The 18,750-nt window shown below is 36.0% G+C and overlaps 1 protein-coding gene across 15 annotated transcripts in view; it reads right to left on the reverse strand.

Moving 5' to 3' along the window:
• ARFIP1 (ARF interacting protein 1) overlaps nt 1-18,750 on the reverse strand; it is a 127,916-nt gene that overhangs the window by 107,940 nt on the left and 1,226 nt on the right. For 4 of the 15 annotated variants that reach the window (XM_089912328.1, XM_089912326.1, XM_022599602.3 and 1 more), the window contains exon 2: nt 1,773-1,852. The exons of 10 other annotated variants lie outside the window; for them this stretch is intronic. In XM_089912328.1, the coding sequence (XP_089768454.1) occupies nt 1,773-1,850 (78 nt within the window). In that variant the 5' untranslated portion in view covers nt 1,851-1,852. Of the gene's footprint in view, nt 1-1,772; nt 1,853-18,750 lie in introns of those variants that run through there. One more of the 15 variants, XM_089912325.1, reaches the window with a different exon arrangement.

An 18,750-nucleotide genomic window follows, 5' to 3' on the forward strand; every position in this document is an offset into this window, starting at 1 on the left:
CCTTAACTCTCCTGAGCAGATTTCTAGTTTAGCATCTATTGGTGTGACATTCACATAGAAGAAACTCACAGTGGTAAACCACAAAGGGAATACTTTCATTTATTATGATGAGTCCCATCACTGACAGGGCTGCCAATCCTTCCTGTAGTTCACAAGCATCAAACTTCCTCTGACCATCTCTCAACAGTATAGATTCAGAGATCTGATCATAAAAAATCAAATCCATGAGTTAAGACAAATACGGTATACATAATTCCCTAGGTTCTCAGAACTAAATATAACTACAACACTGCTTTGACAAATGGTAAACAGCCAAACTATTTTATTTTTATTTTTTTGATTTATTGATTTATTTATTTATTTTTGGCTGCGTTGGGTCTTTGTTGCTGTGCACGGGCTTTCTCTAGTTGCGGTGAGCGGGGCCTACTCTTTGTTGCGGTGCGTGGGCTTCTCATTGCGGTGGCTTCTCTTGTTGCGGAGCACGGGCTCTAGGCACACGGGCTTCAGTGGTTGTGGCATGCGGGCTCAGTAGTTGCAGCTTGCGGGCTCTAGAGCACAGGCTCAGTAGTTGTGGCACACGGGCTTAGTTGCTCTGTGGTATGTGGGATCTTCCCGGACCAGGGATCAAACCCGTGTCCCCTATATTGGCAGGCAGATTCTTAACTACTGCACCACCAGGGAAGTCCCAGCCAAACTATTTTAAATCACAAAGAATCCTGAATCCTTCACAGATAATACATATTTTGCCAACCAGAACTCATCTTTGACTTTTGGGCGAAAAATAAATTATCCAGCTCCAAACCCTACATTAAAGTCTGTCACACAGACTCAGCATCTTGGAGTGATGATGAAACACTGTGGCTAGCACTATGCCACATACACAGATGGCAAACTGGTTCAGAAACACTGCAACTACAGCTGGAAGAACCCATGTTGTGTTCCAGCCTTGCTGGCTACTCTAACTCAGGCACTACCTCTGTGAAAGGTAAATATGATCAACAAATAAATGGGGGAGATAATGGTTGTTCTACTTGTCTAACTGAATTGTATCAAATCAGTCTAAGGATCAAGGCGGGACAATTATGAAAGTGCTACTCTGTAAATCTTTAAGCACTATAAATTTGAGAGATGTTACTAGGATTAGGTGTTCAAAAAAGCATCTGATGACTTGAATTCAATATAAAATTAACTTCTTAACATCTTTCTACTCTAATGAGCTAGAACAGTGGTTCTTAGGTGGTATATATTAGAATCACCTGTAGAATTTCCAAAAAGAACACACACACACACACACACACACACACACACACACACAGCCTGGTGTCTATCACTACAGACTCAGATTTCGTGAGTCTGAAGTAAAGTCCAGAACTCAGTATTTTTTTTAAACACTACATTTGGATTCTGATGCATAATTAACTAGAGAGAGAATATGGGACTAGGTGAATGCAAATGTGAACCAATTACCACTGTTATTTCAACAGAAACTTCATTTCATATTTAAACTTAAAACTATAGTTCGACCAGACTTTTATGTTGATTTTTATGGGACAGGTATACTCTAAAATTTCATATGCCCAAAGGCAAATGTTAACTTACTTCCAATTATGAAGAAATAGCTCTCTCTCCTCCCACCCCTTTCCTGTGTCTATGTGTGTAGAAGAGTTTATTTAGAATGGCACATATTTAGACAAACTAAGTTAATTTGGACAGTCTAAATTTGATCGATATGGGTTGACTTTAAGAAAACAATATAAATACCACCCATTCACCTCAGAATTAGACTTGACTTCTTCTGTGGCTGGTTTAGATGTACCAAGAGTTGTAGTATCATTGCTGCAGTCAGACATACCTAAAAGTAAAATGTGTTAAGCACACATTAAATAATTTAGTTAAAAGAGCTATATCACCTTACCGATATTCTTACAAATATTCCACAACATAAATCATTTATTTGCAGTCAGAATTTGTTTTGCAAAACTATCTATAACCACATGAGTATCTATTGATTATAACAGATAAACAATTCTAAAAACAGACAAAAATGCAGGAAAAGTTTTTATGCAAAATGTAAAAACACATACCTCAGTGACTAAAAAATAATTTCATAAAATCATTTTAGATATGAAACAATTTAAAAGATCAGAGTGTCAACTTGATTTGCTAGATGAAAAAACTGAGATCAAAAATGTCAAAATATCCAAAGATAAAGCCAAAATATTAGTTATTCATGGCCTATATAAAATCAAAGTTTCAGAACAGAACTCAGACATCTTCCAACTCTCTGACCAGTGCTCTTTAGTACCGATAACAGATGTGACTGCTCATTGTCAAAGTCAAACACTATACTCAGATTTCATTCAATAAAACTTTAATGTGCTATTTCTGCTTCTAACTTATTCAACAACATTTAGAGAATGCCAACTACATGTGAAGAAAAGTAAAATCTAATTCAGGTTATAAGAGCATAATGCCCTCCATATCTGCAGGTTCAAACAAAGATCAAAAATATTTGAAAAAAGAATTCCAGAAAGTTCCAAAAAGCAAAACTTGAATTTGCCATGCATCAGTAACTATTTATATAACACTTACATTATATTATATATTATAAGTAATGTAGAGAGGATTTAAAGTATATGGGAGGATGTGCATAGGGTATATGCAAGTACTACACCATTTTATAAGGGACTTGAGCATCTGCAGATTTTGTTATCTGTGGGTGTACTAGAACCCAAACCCCATATATAGCGAGGGCGACTGTATTCGGAATCTAATCAAGGAGACAGATAAATAAGTACAAAACACCATATCAGGTACTATAATGTACAGAAGCAAAGTTTTACTCATGAAATACAATGGAGGGAACAATTTTATTGTTCACAAATCAAATCCAATACCCCATTAAGAAAATAATACAACATGAACAAGTGGGATTTATTCCAGGAATACAAGGCTGTTCAATTAAGAAAGCTATTAATATATAATATATTCATAAATCTAAGGGGAAAAAAACATGGTTTTCTATGTAGATGTTGAGAAATCTATTGACAGAATTCAATACCCATTCATAATTCAATACTCAAGGAAAAAGGAATTAAGGGAGATGTCTTCAACATGATACACGCTTTAATCCTACAACCATTATTTTATTTAATAAAGAAATAACAGAGGCATTTCCACTACGAACAGGAACAATGCAAAGGAACCCACCATTTCTGCTACTATTCAACACTGAACTAGAGGTATTAGCCAATCCAAGTAGACAAACCAATTAGAAGAATAATAGGTAAAGAAGTAAAACTATTTCTTTTTGCAGATGATATGATAGTACATCTGAGAAACTCCAAAGACTCAATGGTAAAACTAACTAAAAATTAAAAGAATTCAGTGAAAAAGTAGGATAAAAAATTAACATACAAAAGGAGTTTGGGATTAACATATACACACTACTATACACAAAATAGATAACCAACAAGGACCCACTGTATAGCACAGGTAACTATACTCAATATTTTGTAATAACCTATAAGGGGAAAGAATCTGAAAAAGAATATATATATATTATATATATATTATATATATATATGAATCACTTTGCTGTACACCTGAAACTAACAGAACATTGTAAATCAACTATATTTCAATTAAAAAAAACTCAACAATTTTTGAACTGTTATTGAAAAACAATAATCAGTGGACATAAAGGCAGAGAAAAATCCCGTTTACAATTACAACAAAGAAGATTAAATACTTAGGAATAAATTAAACAATGTATAAAACCTATATGAGAAAAATGTTTACACACAACTGAGAGACACTAAAGACTGAGCAAATGAAAAGACATCCTGCTCTCGGCTATGATGACATTATAAAGAAGTCATTTCTCCCTTAGTTAATTTACAAATTCAGTGCAATAGAGAAAAATATAACAAGCTAAATCATACAGTTAGATAAGTTATACTAAAGTTGATATGGAAAAATCAAACATGCAAGAGTAGTCAGGAAAACACTGAAAAAGGAAACTCACAAGGGGACTAACTTTGTCAGATGTTAAAACATACCGTAAAGTATCTATACTTAAAGCACTATGGTACTAGCACATGAATAAACAAAGAGACCAGAATAAAAAGTCTAAAGTTAGACCAAATATATACAAACATTTAATATATAACAAAGGTAACATCTCAAATTGCTTAATTAAAGATGGGCTTCTCAGTAAATGATGCCAGGAAAACTAGGTAGCCATTTGGAAAAATAAAAAATTAGACCACCACACACAAGAGTAAACTCCAAATAGATTAGGAATCTAGATGTAAAAAATGAAACCATAGATGAACTGTTAAAAGAAAACATAGATGAATTGTTCTTTAAACTTTCTAATTCTAAGAATCTAGAGATAATTTTAAAAATTGATTAATTTGACTAAATAAAGATGTTTTAAAAATTGTATAACATAAGCACTATAAACAAAGAAAAAAGACAACTGAAAAACTAGGATAAAATATTTACAACAGGGGCTTCCCTGGTGGCACAGTGGTTAAGAATCCGCCTGCCAAAGCAGGGGACACGGGTTCGAGCTCTGGTCTGGGAAGATCCCACATGCGCAGAGCAACTAATCCATGTGCCACAACTACTGAGCCTGCGCTCTAGAGCCTGTGAGCCACAACTACTGAAGCCCATGCCCTGCAACAAGAGAAGCCACCGCAACGAGAAGCCTGCGCACCGCAACGAAGAGTAGACCCCGCTCACCGCAACTAGAAAAAGCTGGTGCGCAGCAATGAAGACCCAGTGCAGCCAAAAAAAAAAAATTTACAACATATGCCACAATAGGTTAATATCCCTAATATATAAAGAAGTCTTAAAAACAAAGGGGAAAAAACCAAAACCAGATAGAAAGCAGGAAAAAGACATGAACAGACGATTCAAAAAAAAAGATTAAAATGGTCTCCAAAATATAAAAAATGATCAAATTCACTCATAATTAGAGAAATGCAAGTTAAAACAATGCTGAGATACCATTTCTCATCTATTAGACTAGCAAAAAATTTTTTTAATGTAACAAAACATTCTGTTACTGAGGATGTAAGGAAACAGGAACTCATATACATTGCTGATAGGAACACAAATTTGTACATCCATTCTGGAAGGAACTTTGGTAATGCCTAACAAAATCACACATGTACTCACCTTTGAAACCAGCAATCCCATGTCTAGAATCCATCCCAGGAATACATCTCCAATTAATACAAAAATACTTACACATTGCAGCATTCTGCATAATTGTAAAATATTGGGAAGAGCCTAAATGTCTTTACATAGGAAAATGGCTGAATAAACTATGACACATCCAGACAATGAAGTACTGTGCAACTGTTGAAAAAAATGAAGATCTCTATGATATACTGTAATTTCCAGGACATAGTGATAAGCGAAAAAAGCAAAGTCCAAAAATACCTATGGGTATGCTGTCTCCATATAAAAACAAAGAGGATACATGAAAATACATGTTTCTGCTCATTGGAACAAAAGAAATATAAGAAGAATAAACCAGGAACTAAAGAGATAGGTTACCTACAGGGAGAGGTGGGAAAAGAGTGTAAAAAAAAGTAGGAAATGGGAACAAAGTAGCAGGAATACAGAAGGAGTGACACTTCTCTGAATATATAGTTTTAAATAATTCTGACTCTTAGAACCATAGAAATTTTCACATACCCTTCATAAAAAAAAAATAAAACCAACCAGGATTTGAGAGGAATTCAAACAGTAAAAAATCACTAACACATGAAACCAACTGTATTAGAAATGAATAACCCAGGAAAGGGAAGGGGGAAGCAGGGAAGGGGGAAAGGGGAAGGTGGGGCAAAGGGAGATGGGGGCGGAGAGAGAGAAGAAGGGGAGGGGGAGTAGAGGGGAAGGGGAGGGAAAGGAAGAGCAGTAGAAAAGAGTATCTTGACTGGACACCATGAGGCTAAAGACAAAAAGAATTATACACAAATTCTGTTAATATAGTTAGTAAAAGTATTTCTCACAGGGGTATAGGTTAGTAATTCTTAAAGTACTTTATGTATGTAACAGAACAGAACAAATATGTAAATAGAATGTAGATATTGAGAATTTGGTTTCTCACTGCTAGAGAAAAAATTAATAAAGAAAGGAGAAATGCTAAATAAACCCTGTGGTACTGGACTGGAATCAGAGTTATCAGTATAAACACATGGTTTTTAATATGTGTGTGTCCGTATTCATGTATATATATTTGTTATACACATACATATGCATGTATGTATAGGTTTCCTAGCTTTGTCCACTGAGAGGACCTAGAAGCAGTGATACCCAGTAACTATGAGTACACTTGGTGCTCAAATCTTGGTCTCTAAACACCATTCTCCAATAAAAGGAACCACAACTCTTAAGGAAAAGTGGTTGATTCTAATACTGGGGCAAGGGAAATACAAGAGGAGCCTGGGACATTTTTCTGGTGTCAGAAAATAAGAAAAAATTCAAAAGAGGACAGGGGCTTGTCGAAAGAAAAAAGGACCCAACCTGAAGGCCCCTAATGGCCAATCCTGAGACATCTTGAGCAACAAATAATGACAGTACTGAATTGAAACTCCTAGAATAAAACAAATATTAATGAATCCATACTGATAGAAATAAATAGGTAAATGGGGGTAAAGTGACAATTCCTCACAACAGAATCTCAATTAATCAACACAGAAAAGAAAGAGAAAACCAGAACTCTCCACTAGGCAAACATCACAGTAATAAGTGTTGCAGAAAGATTCACTGATGGATGCTAAAATTAGAGAGCAAAAGTTTGATGAGAAACAGCATTTACATAATCTCCAATATCTCCCACAAGGTACTTAACTGAAAAAAGAAAGACAGTTAAGTGGAGAAACTCACAGTTCACAGTGAAGAAACTCAGCAGATCTAACTTAACTAAGTGATTAATTAATCACCAGTAGTAAGACATATCAAGAGCATAATCCCTGATACATTGCACTGAAAAGGACAACATTTTTTGTGGTATTCTTCCCCCAAATGCATTAACTCAGTCCAATCATGAGAAAACACTGGACAAACCCAAACTGAGGAACATTCTACAAAATAACTGACCAGTTCTCTTCAAAGTGTCATGGTCATGAAGACCAGGAAAGTGTGAGAAACGTACAGATTGAAAGAGACTATGGAGAAATAACCAAACTCAATATGGGTTCCTAGTCAGAATCCTGCAGCAGAAAAAGGACAGTTAGTTGAAAATTTGGTGAAATTCCAATAAGGTCTGTAGTTCAGTTAATAATATTATACCAATGTTAATTTTCTATTCTTTTTTTTAATATAAATTTATTTATTTTTTTTTACTTTTGGCTGCGTTGGGTCTTTGTTGGTGCACACAGGCTTTCTCTAGTTGCAGTGAGCAGGGGCTACTCTTCATCGTGGTGGCTTCTCTTGTTGTGCAGCATGGGCTTCAGGCGCGCGGGCTTTAGTAGTTGTGGTGCGCAGGCTCAGTAGTTGTGGCGCACGGGCTTCATTGCTCTGTATGTGGGACCTTCCCAGACCAGGGCTCGAACCCGTGTCCCCTGCGTTGGCAGGCGGATTCTTAACCACTGCGCCACCAGGGAAGCCCCTAATTTCTTATTCTTGATAATTATACTATGGTTATGTAAGACGTTAGCATTATGGGAAGTAGGGTAAGGAATATAAAGCAACTCTCTGTACCATTTCTGCAAGTCTAAAATTAGATCAAAATAAAAGTTTTTAAAGAACAGTAAGGAATGCTGAGCAAAGGTAGAGGAATCACCCTTAGATAGAAGGAGGAAATCTCTTCCTTAGATAGAAGGAAGAGTGAAAGAAGGAAGGAACCCATGGAAATAGTGAGGAATGGAATGGAAAACAGAAGAAAGTTAAGACAGTTCATTTTTGCTGTCTTCCACTTTCTTGTGAAATAGGAGTTATCGTCTGCTCCCCTGTATTCATCAGTAGCGCCAATTAGCAAAATATATCACTATCATGCAGCTCAAGAAAAGACCAAATGATAACTTTAGAATGGGGCTGGTCGCCAGGAAGACCAAGCCATGATTAGAAGTTTGGAACTTTCAGAGGTGAAAGGGGCTAGAGGAGTTAATAACTGATAATGCGTCAGTGAGGAAGCCTTCACAAAAATCCCCGAACTATGGGGTTTGGAGAAATTCTGTGGTGAACACATCCATGTCCTGGGATCATGGAACACCCCAACTCACAGAGACAGAAGCTCCTGTACTCAGAACGCTTCCAGATCTTGCCCAATGTCCTTTCCATCTGGCTATCTATCCTGTATCCTTTATCATATCCTTTACTATATAATAAACCGATAAGTATTAAAAAAAAAAAAAAAAAGACCAAACAACTCCAAGCAGATTGGGAAACAGGGAATCAAATTGCTGAGAATTACGGAGTCAGGTACTAAGTCTGTGTTTTATTCATATTATTTAAATGCTCTTACCTTCACATTTTTTAAAAGTTCATTTGTTCATAACTTTAATAAGGGACACACATAGGGAATGACAACAAGATTTAAAGTTAATGATTTACTCACTGAACTTACTGTGATAATCACTTCATGACGTATGCAAATCAAATCATTATGCTGTACACCTTAAATTTATACGTGCTATATGTCAATCATATCTCAATAAAACTGGAAGAAAAGAAAAACTTATAATTATGGGAAACCAAAACAAAAAGTTAATGACTTGCAGAATGTGCTGTTTAAGATATATGTGTTCTGATCTTTACACGAATTTAAAGTTATCTTTAAATTTGTCTTCAAAATAAAATGATAAATCATTATTACAAAACTGCCATCAATGTTGAGGCTTCACAGACTGGTTTATACTTGAGGCCAAATATGCCTTAAGTTATCTCTGGGGCTCTATTTCCATAAATCAGCCAGGGGTATTCATTAACTAATGAGTGTAAGAACCAATGACCAATAAAGTGAATTACTAATCAACATTTGTAAAAAAAAAAGTATAACTAATATTACCTGAAGTTTATAATTCATCCAACTTTTTGGAGTTGTTTTTGATTTATTATCAAAATCACATTTTGTTTTCTATAAACTGAATAGACTAGATCTATTCAATTTATAGAGGGAAACTATATAAGAACTTTAACCAGAATTTAATGAGGGAGAATTTTATATCCTACAACTGTTAAGTGCATTTAAGGTCTTTCCAAGGACCCAGGAAAGAGAGGGCAGGAGGTAAGAGACTTGCCAGGATCCTATAAGGTAAGAAGAAACAAAATACTCCATGGATACCAGAAAAGAAAAGACTGCATTTACAATCTCCATGAGTTAAAGATTCAGAATTATAATACTAAAGGATGAATGTTGAATAGAAATTATAACATGAGCACATTTCAAATTAAGGTACTCACATACCACAGGGGATCTGAAATGGTATGCTCAAGGCACAGGAGGGCAGATACAAACAGGATAAACAGAGCACATCATAGTGGAATGAGAATTTACACTTTTTCTAAATGAAAATAAGTATGCTGTTATGGAATCTAAAACAAAATTCACTTGAATAAAATACACATAAGCCTTCTAAGAAATTTCTTGAATTTTTATGATGAAATATGAATCTCCAAAGGAATATCTGAAGAGTTATTCTTTCTAGGGGTACTTCAGTAAAAAAGTTGGAGAACTACTATAAATAACTTTGATGTATGGGAGTAAGGAGCTCTGACTGGAACTCAAGGACAATGCTAGGGAGGTAAATACAGAAAACTGAGGGCAAAAAGTAGCAAAACTTGGGCTTGCTTTGGTCTGAACTTGCTTAGCTTCTCTCTCTAGACTGGGTATATCACTGATTTCAGAGACTGGTTAGAGATTAAAGAAAATGGCTCTATTTCTTTCACTCAAATATGTCTATCTTTTCTTGCTCATAGATAAACAGGAAGAGAATGGTAAGATTTGTTTTGATTTCATAATTCAATATTAATTTTCAAGTTGAACTGACTTGTTTACAGTAAAAAATTTAGAGTTAAAATACATAGTGACTACATTAAATAACTATATATGCTGAGTGAAAAATAGTATCCAAAATACATTAGTTTTCTGTTTTGGTCAAAACAATTTAAAATAGTGGGGTTTTTTTATGATGGTAGTTTCCTTAACATGGAGGAAAGATCCTTTTCCCTATTGTCAATGCAAATGATACTAAACTGAAAATGGTTTACCACACAATATGTTCAAAGTACATTACATTTTCTTTCATAAGTAGAATAATCAAGAGTAAGATAAAGAATCATCTACATTATACTGCTGTCTTTATGTCAACAACTATCTGGTATCTGTAAAAGCTATTTTGTTAGATACTCCTAAATCCTTTTAGACAGTGATAAATTAAGTTCACGTTGCTCATTAATATAAACACATCAGCCTAGATAATTCAAAAGTAGAAAGCTTTGACAAAAAAAGGTTAATTCTCAATTATATGCAGTAATGAGAAACAATTTAAAAATCAAGAGATATTCAACTATTCTCATCCTCACCATTATACCACCTTCTAACTAAGTGACAAAATTAACAGTTTGGAGAAGTCTTTTTATTTTCCCCATTCAGATTGTGTTACAGAGAAACTAATGAGAGGTAAAATGATAAGACTCTCAAAACTAAATTACTCCCTGAAAATAAAACTAGCTGTAAATAAACTCTAAATTATTCAGGGTACTGTGGCCTCGTTCTTCACAAATGGCTAGCTAAGGTCCAGAACATCAGCAATGAAGCCAACCAAGAGAACTGGAGAGTTACTTTAAAATTCTGTATTAATTCCCAAAACCATATAAAATAAACCCCTCAATATTCTCAGGTAATTTTTTCAATGGGAAAAAGCTCAGAGGAAATAATCTAAGAAGACAGCTTAATAATACAGTTACACACAGAAATATTTATAGATATGTGGATATACATGAGTTAGCGTATATTTCCTAGAAGCAACTCCAGCAACAATGAGCACACATAGTGCCCAGATCTTGGTTTCTAATACCACTCTCCAATAAAGGGAACCAGTGCTCCTTGGAGAAATGGCTGATTCTAGGACTGAGGCAGGATTACATACAAGATAAGCCTGGAGTATCTTGTAGTGCTGGAAAGTAAGAACATGCTTTAAAAAAAAACACCATAACAGAACAACAACAAAAGCTCAAAAGAATATAGGAACCAACTGAAAGAGCTTCCAGTGGCCAAAGCTGGAACAATTTGAGCAATAAAATAAAGTAATACTGGATTATAATGCAAAGTATAAAATAAATAACCATGAGTCAATGCTGATATAAATAAATGATTGAATAAATGAATAAATGGGAGAGAAGAGGCAAATCTCCCTTGCAGAAGAATTCCAAAAAATTTATGTACACACTCCACTGTTACGGAGGTAGAACATAATTCCCCACACATTAAGTGTGCACTTCACATAATGACTTCCTTCTAAAAAGTACAATATGCAAAGGGAGGAGAGGAAAAGTAACTTTACAAGGTACAAACTTGACAAACACTGTCTTAAGCCAGGTGATCAAGGTTAACATCAACAGTGGTAAGGCATATTGATAGCATTTACTCTTGATATACGATTAAGAATGGCACTTTACCTCTGTTCCTTTCTCCCCAAAACACATTACCCAGCCTAACCATGAGAAAAGAATCAGCCAAATCCCAACTGAGGGACATTCTACAAAACACCTGACCAGCAATCCTCAAAACTATCAACTGTCATTAAAAATGAGGAGTCCGAGAAACTGTTAAAGCTAAGAGCACACATGATAACCAGGATTTATTCCTGCATATATAATCCTGGTATAGAAAAAGGTCATTAGGAGAAAACTGAGGCAATCTGAACATATGTTATCTAGTAATGTATAAATACTGGTTCATGAACTGTGACAAATGTACCATACTAATGTAATACGTTAATAATGTGGGAAACTGGACATGGTGCATATAGGAATCTGTATACTATCTCTATAGTAATTCTGTAAATCTAAAATGATTCTAAAATAAGAGTTTATTATAAAATAATCTAAGAATACTTTGCTATATTATTATTCTATAATTATTGTTTTTAATAATTAATAATATAAATGTATATTATTAAAATATTTCATTCTTTTACATGTATGCACCCCAATGTTCATTGCAGCACTATTTACAATAGCCAGGACATGGAAGCAACCTAAATGCCCATCAACAGATGAATGGATAAAGAAGATGTGGTACATATATACAATGGAATATTACTCAGCCATAAAAAGGAATGAAATTGGGTCATTTGTAGAGACATGGATGGACCTAGAGTCTATCATACAGAGTGAAGTAAGTAAGAAAGTGAAAAACAAATATCGTATATCAACACATGTATGTGGAGTCTAGAAAAATGGTACAGATGAACCTATCTGCATGGCAGGAATAGAGATGCAGATGTAGAGAAGGGATGTGTGGACATGGAGGTGGGGAACGGGTGTGTGGGATGAACTGGGAGATTGGGATTGATAACATATACACTATCATGTATAAAACGGATAGCTGGTGGGAACCTGCTGTATAGCGCAGGGAGCTCAGCTCAGTGCTCTGTGGTGACTTAGATGGGCGGGATGGAGGGGGGAGGGAGGTCCAAGAGGAAGGGGATATATGTATACATATAGCTGATTCACTTTGTTGTACAGCAGGAACTGACACAACATTGCGAAGCAACTATACCCCAATAAAAAAGAAAAAAAATTATTTTCATGCACTTGGAAAAAACAGCGTAACTGGCAGTTTAACTAATATATTTATAAATATTTATATTTAAAATCCTATATGGCAAAACTCCATGAACTGAAATCTTTAATACTATCAACCTGGAAATTCAATCAATATTTAGGTATCAGGCACTGGCCTAGGTCCTTGGGAGTCAATAATGAGCCAAAAAAGAAAATAAGATGTGGTCCCTACCTGCATGGATATGGCGGTAGCGGAAGAGAAAGACAATCATACAGTCACACATATAAATGTAAACGGCAACTGTGGAAAATGTATGACATTACTACCTCATCTGGGAGGTCAGGATATTTCCTCAAGAAGCAAAACTTCAGTTGAGGTGTGAAGGATAGCTAAGAGCCAACGAGTGAAATGGAAGAAAAGAAAGAGTGGCAAAGACAGGGAGAAAAGCATGTGCAAAAGCCATGTAATGCAAGGAGCAAGACAAGTACAAAGGGAGAAACGAAAGCCAGCATGGGTGAAATGGAGAGTAAAGCAGAACATGATAAAAAATAAGGCTGGACCATTGTGAAGGAGTTTTGTTTTTATCCTAAAAGCAATGAGAAGCCATAAAAAGACTGGTGAAGAGGAGGGAAGAGTGACAATCAGACATGTGTTTCAAAATAAATCACTGTGCCTTCGGGATGGATACTGGATTAGAGAGGGGTTGAAACAGAAGTGGGTAGACAAGAATGAAGGCTACTGTAGAAATTTCAGGCAAGATGATGGTAAAAAACTAAAGTGGTGGTAGTGGAAATGGGAAGTAGTTGACAGATTTAAGAGGTATTTAGAAAGTAAGATTAATAAAACTTGTTGACAGACTAGATGTATAAGGGAGAGGGAGATATTAAGGATCACTCCTACTGTCCTGTATTTTCCAACTGGAAAAATAATGGAGTCATTCACTGAAATAAAAAGCAAAGAAAGAGGACCAACATTTTGGGGGGGTTTTGGGAGTGAGGGAAAAATCAGTTTAGTTTTAGACCTTGTATTTGCGATATCTCTAATATATGCAAGAGAGGTGCCAACTGGAAAGCAAAATATATAGATCTAGAGCTCAGACGAGACAGAAAACACTCACGTCCTTAGAAAAGCTGACATCTTTATCCTAGTAAAACAGCTAACTATAATTGCCAAATATCCAAGAAAAACGTTAGACTTTGACCATCTGTATTTAGTTAAAACAAAAAGCTGAGACAGAACATGGCAGTAATATTTCATCAACTACAACAAAAACTGCTAGGCACCATGCGGAACACAGAGTTTTAAAAATCTTGTTTCAACAGTATATTTATTATGTCACTAATCATACAGTATTTTAAAGTTTTAGCAGGGCTGGCCAATGTCCTTGGAAATATTCAATACCTGCACTAGTCAGTAAAGTAGCCACTAGCCACATGTGGCTACTGAGCACTTGACATGTGACTGGTTTGACTGAGGAACTGCATTTTTATCCTATTTTATCTTAACTAATTTAAATAGTCACATGTGGCTAGTGGCTACTCTATTGGACAGGAGCAGTTTAGAGCTTCCTTGTATATTTCATCTAATCCCAAACAACCACCTTGTGAATTAATTGAGAGCCAGTGTGGGGGATAGAGGGATTAAAGAAGTAGAAGTTTTCATTCAACCCGCTTATTATATTATTTGAATTTTTATTTCAAGAATATATCTTACTTGTAAAATTTAAAATATTTTTAATTTTAAAATTAATTAAATGCTGCACAGAAAAATTAGGAAATACAGAAAGAGGAAAATGAAAATAACCTGTAAACCTCCTTTAAGAAATAATCTATAATTAACATTTAGCCATATATGAAGAGGATCTACATTTTTAACCCTTTTGTTAGAAGGCGCACCAATGGCCCAAGTTACTCTCTATGAGTTTTATCATATTTCTCTTCTACCCCATCCCCATCCCAAACACCTTGAGAATCCTATTAGAAAGCTATCATCTCTAGAACTCTACCTCAAGGCTGCCAAAAATAAACAATAGTCCTCTTGCTTATCTCCCTTTCACCACCATCACGACCACCCTCTGCCACCAGTGTCATACACTTTAACTGGAACCCAATCTCTACCCCACAATATCATGGAATCATTAGTCACTATAGTGAAAAAGAGTACAAGCTTTGGAGTCAAGCAACTTTATGAGTCTGTGGTTCTCCTTTTACTATTTGGATGACCTTGGACTAATTACTTCTGCTGGTTTCTATACCTGTTTCTTCATTTGTTTATAGAAAATAACAGTACCTAATACACAGATAGCATCTATAAAGCATAATGCCTAGCCAGAGTAGCACTGGATAAATGACAACTATTATGGACTTCTATGTGCCTGGCGCTGCCCTAGATATTGAAGGGGAGAGCTCTGAAACAAAACAGAATCCCAGCCATCCTAGAGGTTACGTTACACTGGCTTAACCCCAGGGACTCTTTCCATCTGGGATGTGAATTCCTGATCCATCCCTTATTAGATGTGTGACCTTATGAAAAGTACTTCATCTAAAATCTAAATTTCTTCATTTCTAACATGGTAATGTTATCTGCTCTTACCTACTTGAGATGGCTGGAGTAAAAATAAAATGAGAATATATGGGAAAATGCTTTGTAAATTATTATATGCTAAATAAAAAGAAGGTATTAAAGAGTATCATACTCCTCCTCTCTTGGACAAAGCTTTCCAATCAATATGCCAAGAATGGATTACAGGGACTTCCCTGGTGGGAAGGCAGGGGACACAGGTTCAAGCCCTGGTCCGGGAAAATCCCAATCTTAGTTGTTGCTCCGTGGCAACTAAGATCTCTTAGTTGCCGCAGAGCAACTAAGCCCATGCGCCACAACTACTGAGCCTGCGCTCTAGAGACCGTTAGCCACAACTACTGAGCTCATGTGCCACAACTACTGAAGCCTGCGCGCCTAGAGCCCATGCTCTACAACAAGAGAAGACACCGCAATGAGAAGCCCGCTCACCACAATGAAGCGTAGTCCCCATTCACTGAAACTAGAGAAAGTCCGTGCGCAGCAATGAAAGACCCAGCGCAGCCAAAAATAAATAAATTAAAAAAAAAAAAAGAATGGATTACAGATGTGCTGAAAATATTGACACCCCCTCTCCCTGGTCCCCTCGGCCTACAGGGAGCTGGGGAATCTGCCACACAAATAATCATTTTTATGTGTGCCATGATGCAGAAGTTTGGAAACTTTGCTCTAACACACTATCTCATGTCGGCAGACACTGGAGATGGCCAAATGACTCCCTCCTCTGGACAATTTAGGTCTCACCACCAACTCTGTTATTCTTATGATCCTGCTTCAAAGAAAGTGATGTCACAGTTCTCCAAAGGATCAAGCCCGAACATCAAGGAGCTGCTAGTCCAATGCCATCATACATATACAAAAAATGAAACAAAATAAAAACTCTCAGGTGACAATATGGCAAAGATGTTACCATATTTTCACAAAAGATTTGAGCAACTTCCAGCAATATCTGCCTAGAACCATCTTAAGACAAAAGTTTAGAAGTAATGGAAGAGAAGGAAATAGGGATGGAGGGAAGATGAAAGAGAAAAGAAACAAAGAGAAAAAGAAAATGTAGACTTTTGTCTTGTAGAAAATAGCTAAGAATCCGTAAGAGCTAATCACTGGCTTCCATGACTGCCTAAAGCTAATCTAGAGACTAAAGAGAACAAGATTATTTTCAGGTTCCTTTGTTTTATAGTCTTTTTCATACTTCCTAGAACTAATGCTGGTGTGTATCTGACTTTTAGACTGTTATGGTCCCTACGTCATCATCATCCATATTTTGTGGGACTACTGTTTCCAATCTGCACATATATTGTTAGTTTTTCATCCACAGCCATATTATCTTAAATTCCCTATTAAATTTACTCCTTCCTCCATCCTGAATTTATTCCTTACCCCATCCCAAGGTTATCATTCTGGAATGTATTTATACCTCCAGACTCTTACAATGCCAAGTCTATTACTTAAAACCTTTATTTTCACATTTTCCACTCCTCATATGTCATCATACATACACACAAACACACACACACACACTCACACACACACACACACACACACCCGACAAACACATACACAGATTTATATCCGCCCTGTGGGAAAACTATCAAATAACACTCCATAGGCCTCCTCCGAATTCATTTCTTTTTGTCATACTTTTTGGTGTGATATTCAACCAGGTGTTCAGCTACTGAAGATTAATAAAGGAAAAGACCTTCTTTACTTAATGTCTGATAGAAAATCAGGTGAGATACCCCAACACATGCCAATAAAAGATGTAAAGAAAATATGGGAGAAGCAGCCTAGAGTAGTAGTTAAGAGCTCACAGTCTGGATTCAGATAACCTAGGTTCGATCCTGGCCTGACCAGTGAATTCTGAGCAGATTACTTCAGCTTCAGTTAATCATTTAGTTTCAATTTCTTCATCTACAAAAATGAAAAATTTAGCCACTTTATAAGGTTGCTGTGAGGGTTGGATGAGATAATCATATTAAGCACTTAGCATAATGCCTGGCACACAGTAAGCAAACAAATGTTAATTGTTGTTATGGTGTCAGATATAATCAATCTTCTGATTTTTGTCATTACCTTAGAAGGAAACTAATTTAGCATAATTGACTCTTTATAAACTTATGTTTTCTGCCCCCCAAAGTGAGGATGCTAGACAGAGGGAAAATTATTTTGTGCGCAGAATACACTGGTTACTCCATATAGACTATGATGAACTGTATAGGTCTCTTCAAGTTCTAACATTCTATGAAACTGGTGTCAAACATTTTAGAACGTCAACCTTTGATCAACAAACACTTTACCATCAAATCCGTAAGTTCAAATATGCGCTCTAAACTTACATTAAGTTTGGAAGGATACTAACTTAGTCACAATAGAGAACGATCATTAAATTCCTAATATAGAGGTAATATGGAGGGAAAGGAGATGTCGAGATGAGCAGCAACATGCCAAAGGCTTACAGACCACACCACTGAAGCATCATTTGCCCTTCTGAACAAAGCCGAAGCCCAAAGTAGATGCCTCAAGTGAAAAACAAGAAAATGAAAACAAAGTACACTAGAAATTTAAACTTTTACTCTGAACTGTACCCAGTAGGTTGGTGATATTAAATATGTATAAAATAATAATAAATGTATCAATTTATAAATCCACTGGATCGCCACAACATTGGCCACAAATACTTATCCCTAAAGAGAAACCTCGAAACCACAAATCAGGAACTAAATAAAGAGGCGGTCTTACTTCCTTCTCTAGGTCTAGGAAGAAATTTAGAAACACTGAAGTTTTGAAGTAGCTAGAGATTTCATCACTATAAAGCTGGAATCTCTGCATTCTACTCTCCTTGGTGCCCAAACTAGCTATGTACAGTTTGAAAAAGTAGTAGCTCCACAAAAAAAGTTTTCATTAACTTCAAGACACTGTCTAAGGAGTGGCTTTTAATCTACCTGGAGGTTATATATCTCCTTTGAGAATCTGATAAAAAGAATGGACATTCTCCCCAGAAAGGAGAAAATGCACTGAAAACAAAACTGTGCACTTAATTTCAGGGGTGGGGATGAGGAAGTCCTCTGAAAGTCACTGACCACTAGACCACAGTCCCCAAAGGCATGACCCAGGATTAAGGCAAACTAATTTATCAATTTGAAATGGAATGAAAGTAACTGAGACCGAGATTTTAATCCAGAAAATAAAACAAGATTAGAAACATTTTGTTTTCTCAGCTAATGAGTGTTAGACGTGGTGGCTGGGAGAGGCTGTTGGTCATGTTGAGTGGGGAAAACAAAAAAACACAGGACTAACAAAAGAAAAGTGGAATTAAAACAGTGACATGTAGTCTGTTGCATTCACTCTGAGACAGCAGCAATAAAATGGCCAATTCCTGCAGCCTTAACAAGGAACGATTTAAGGTAACCAATTCTGGTGCA

This window comes from Delphinapterus leucas, chromosome 5 (assembly GCF_059928025.1).
Source record: "Delphinapterus leucas isolate spDelLeu-1000000601 "Yukka" chromosome 5, BTC_Dleu_Yukka2, whole genome shotgun sequence".
NCBI classification, from domain to species: domain Eukaryota; kingdom Metazoa; phylum Chordata; class Mammalia; order Artiodactyla; family Monodontidae; genus Delphinapterus; species Delphinapterus leucas.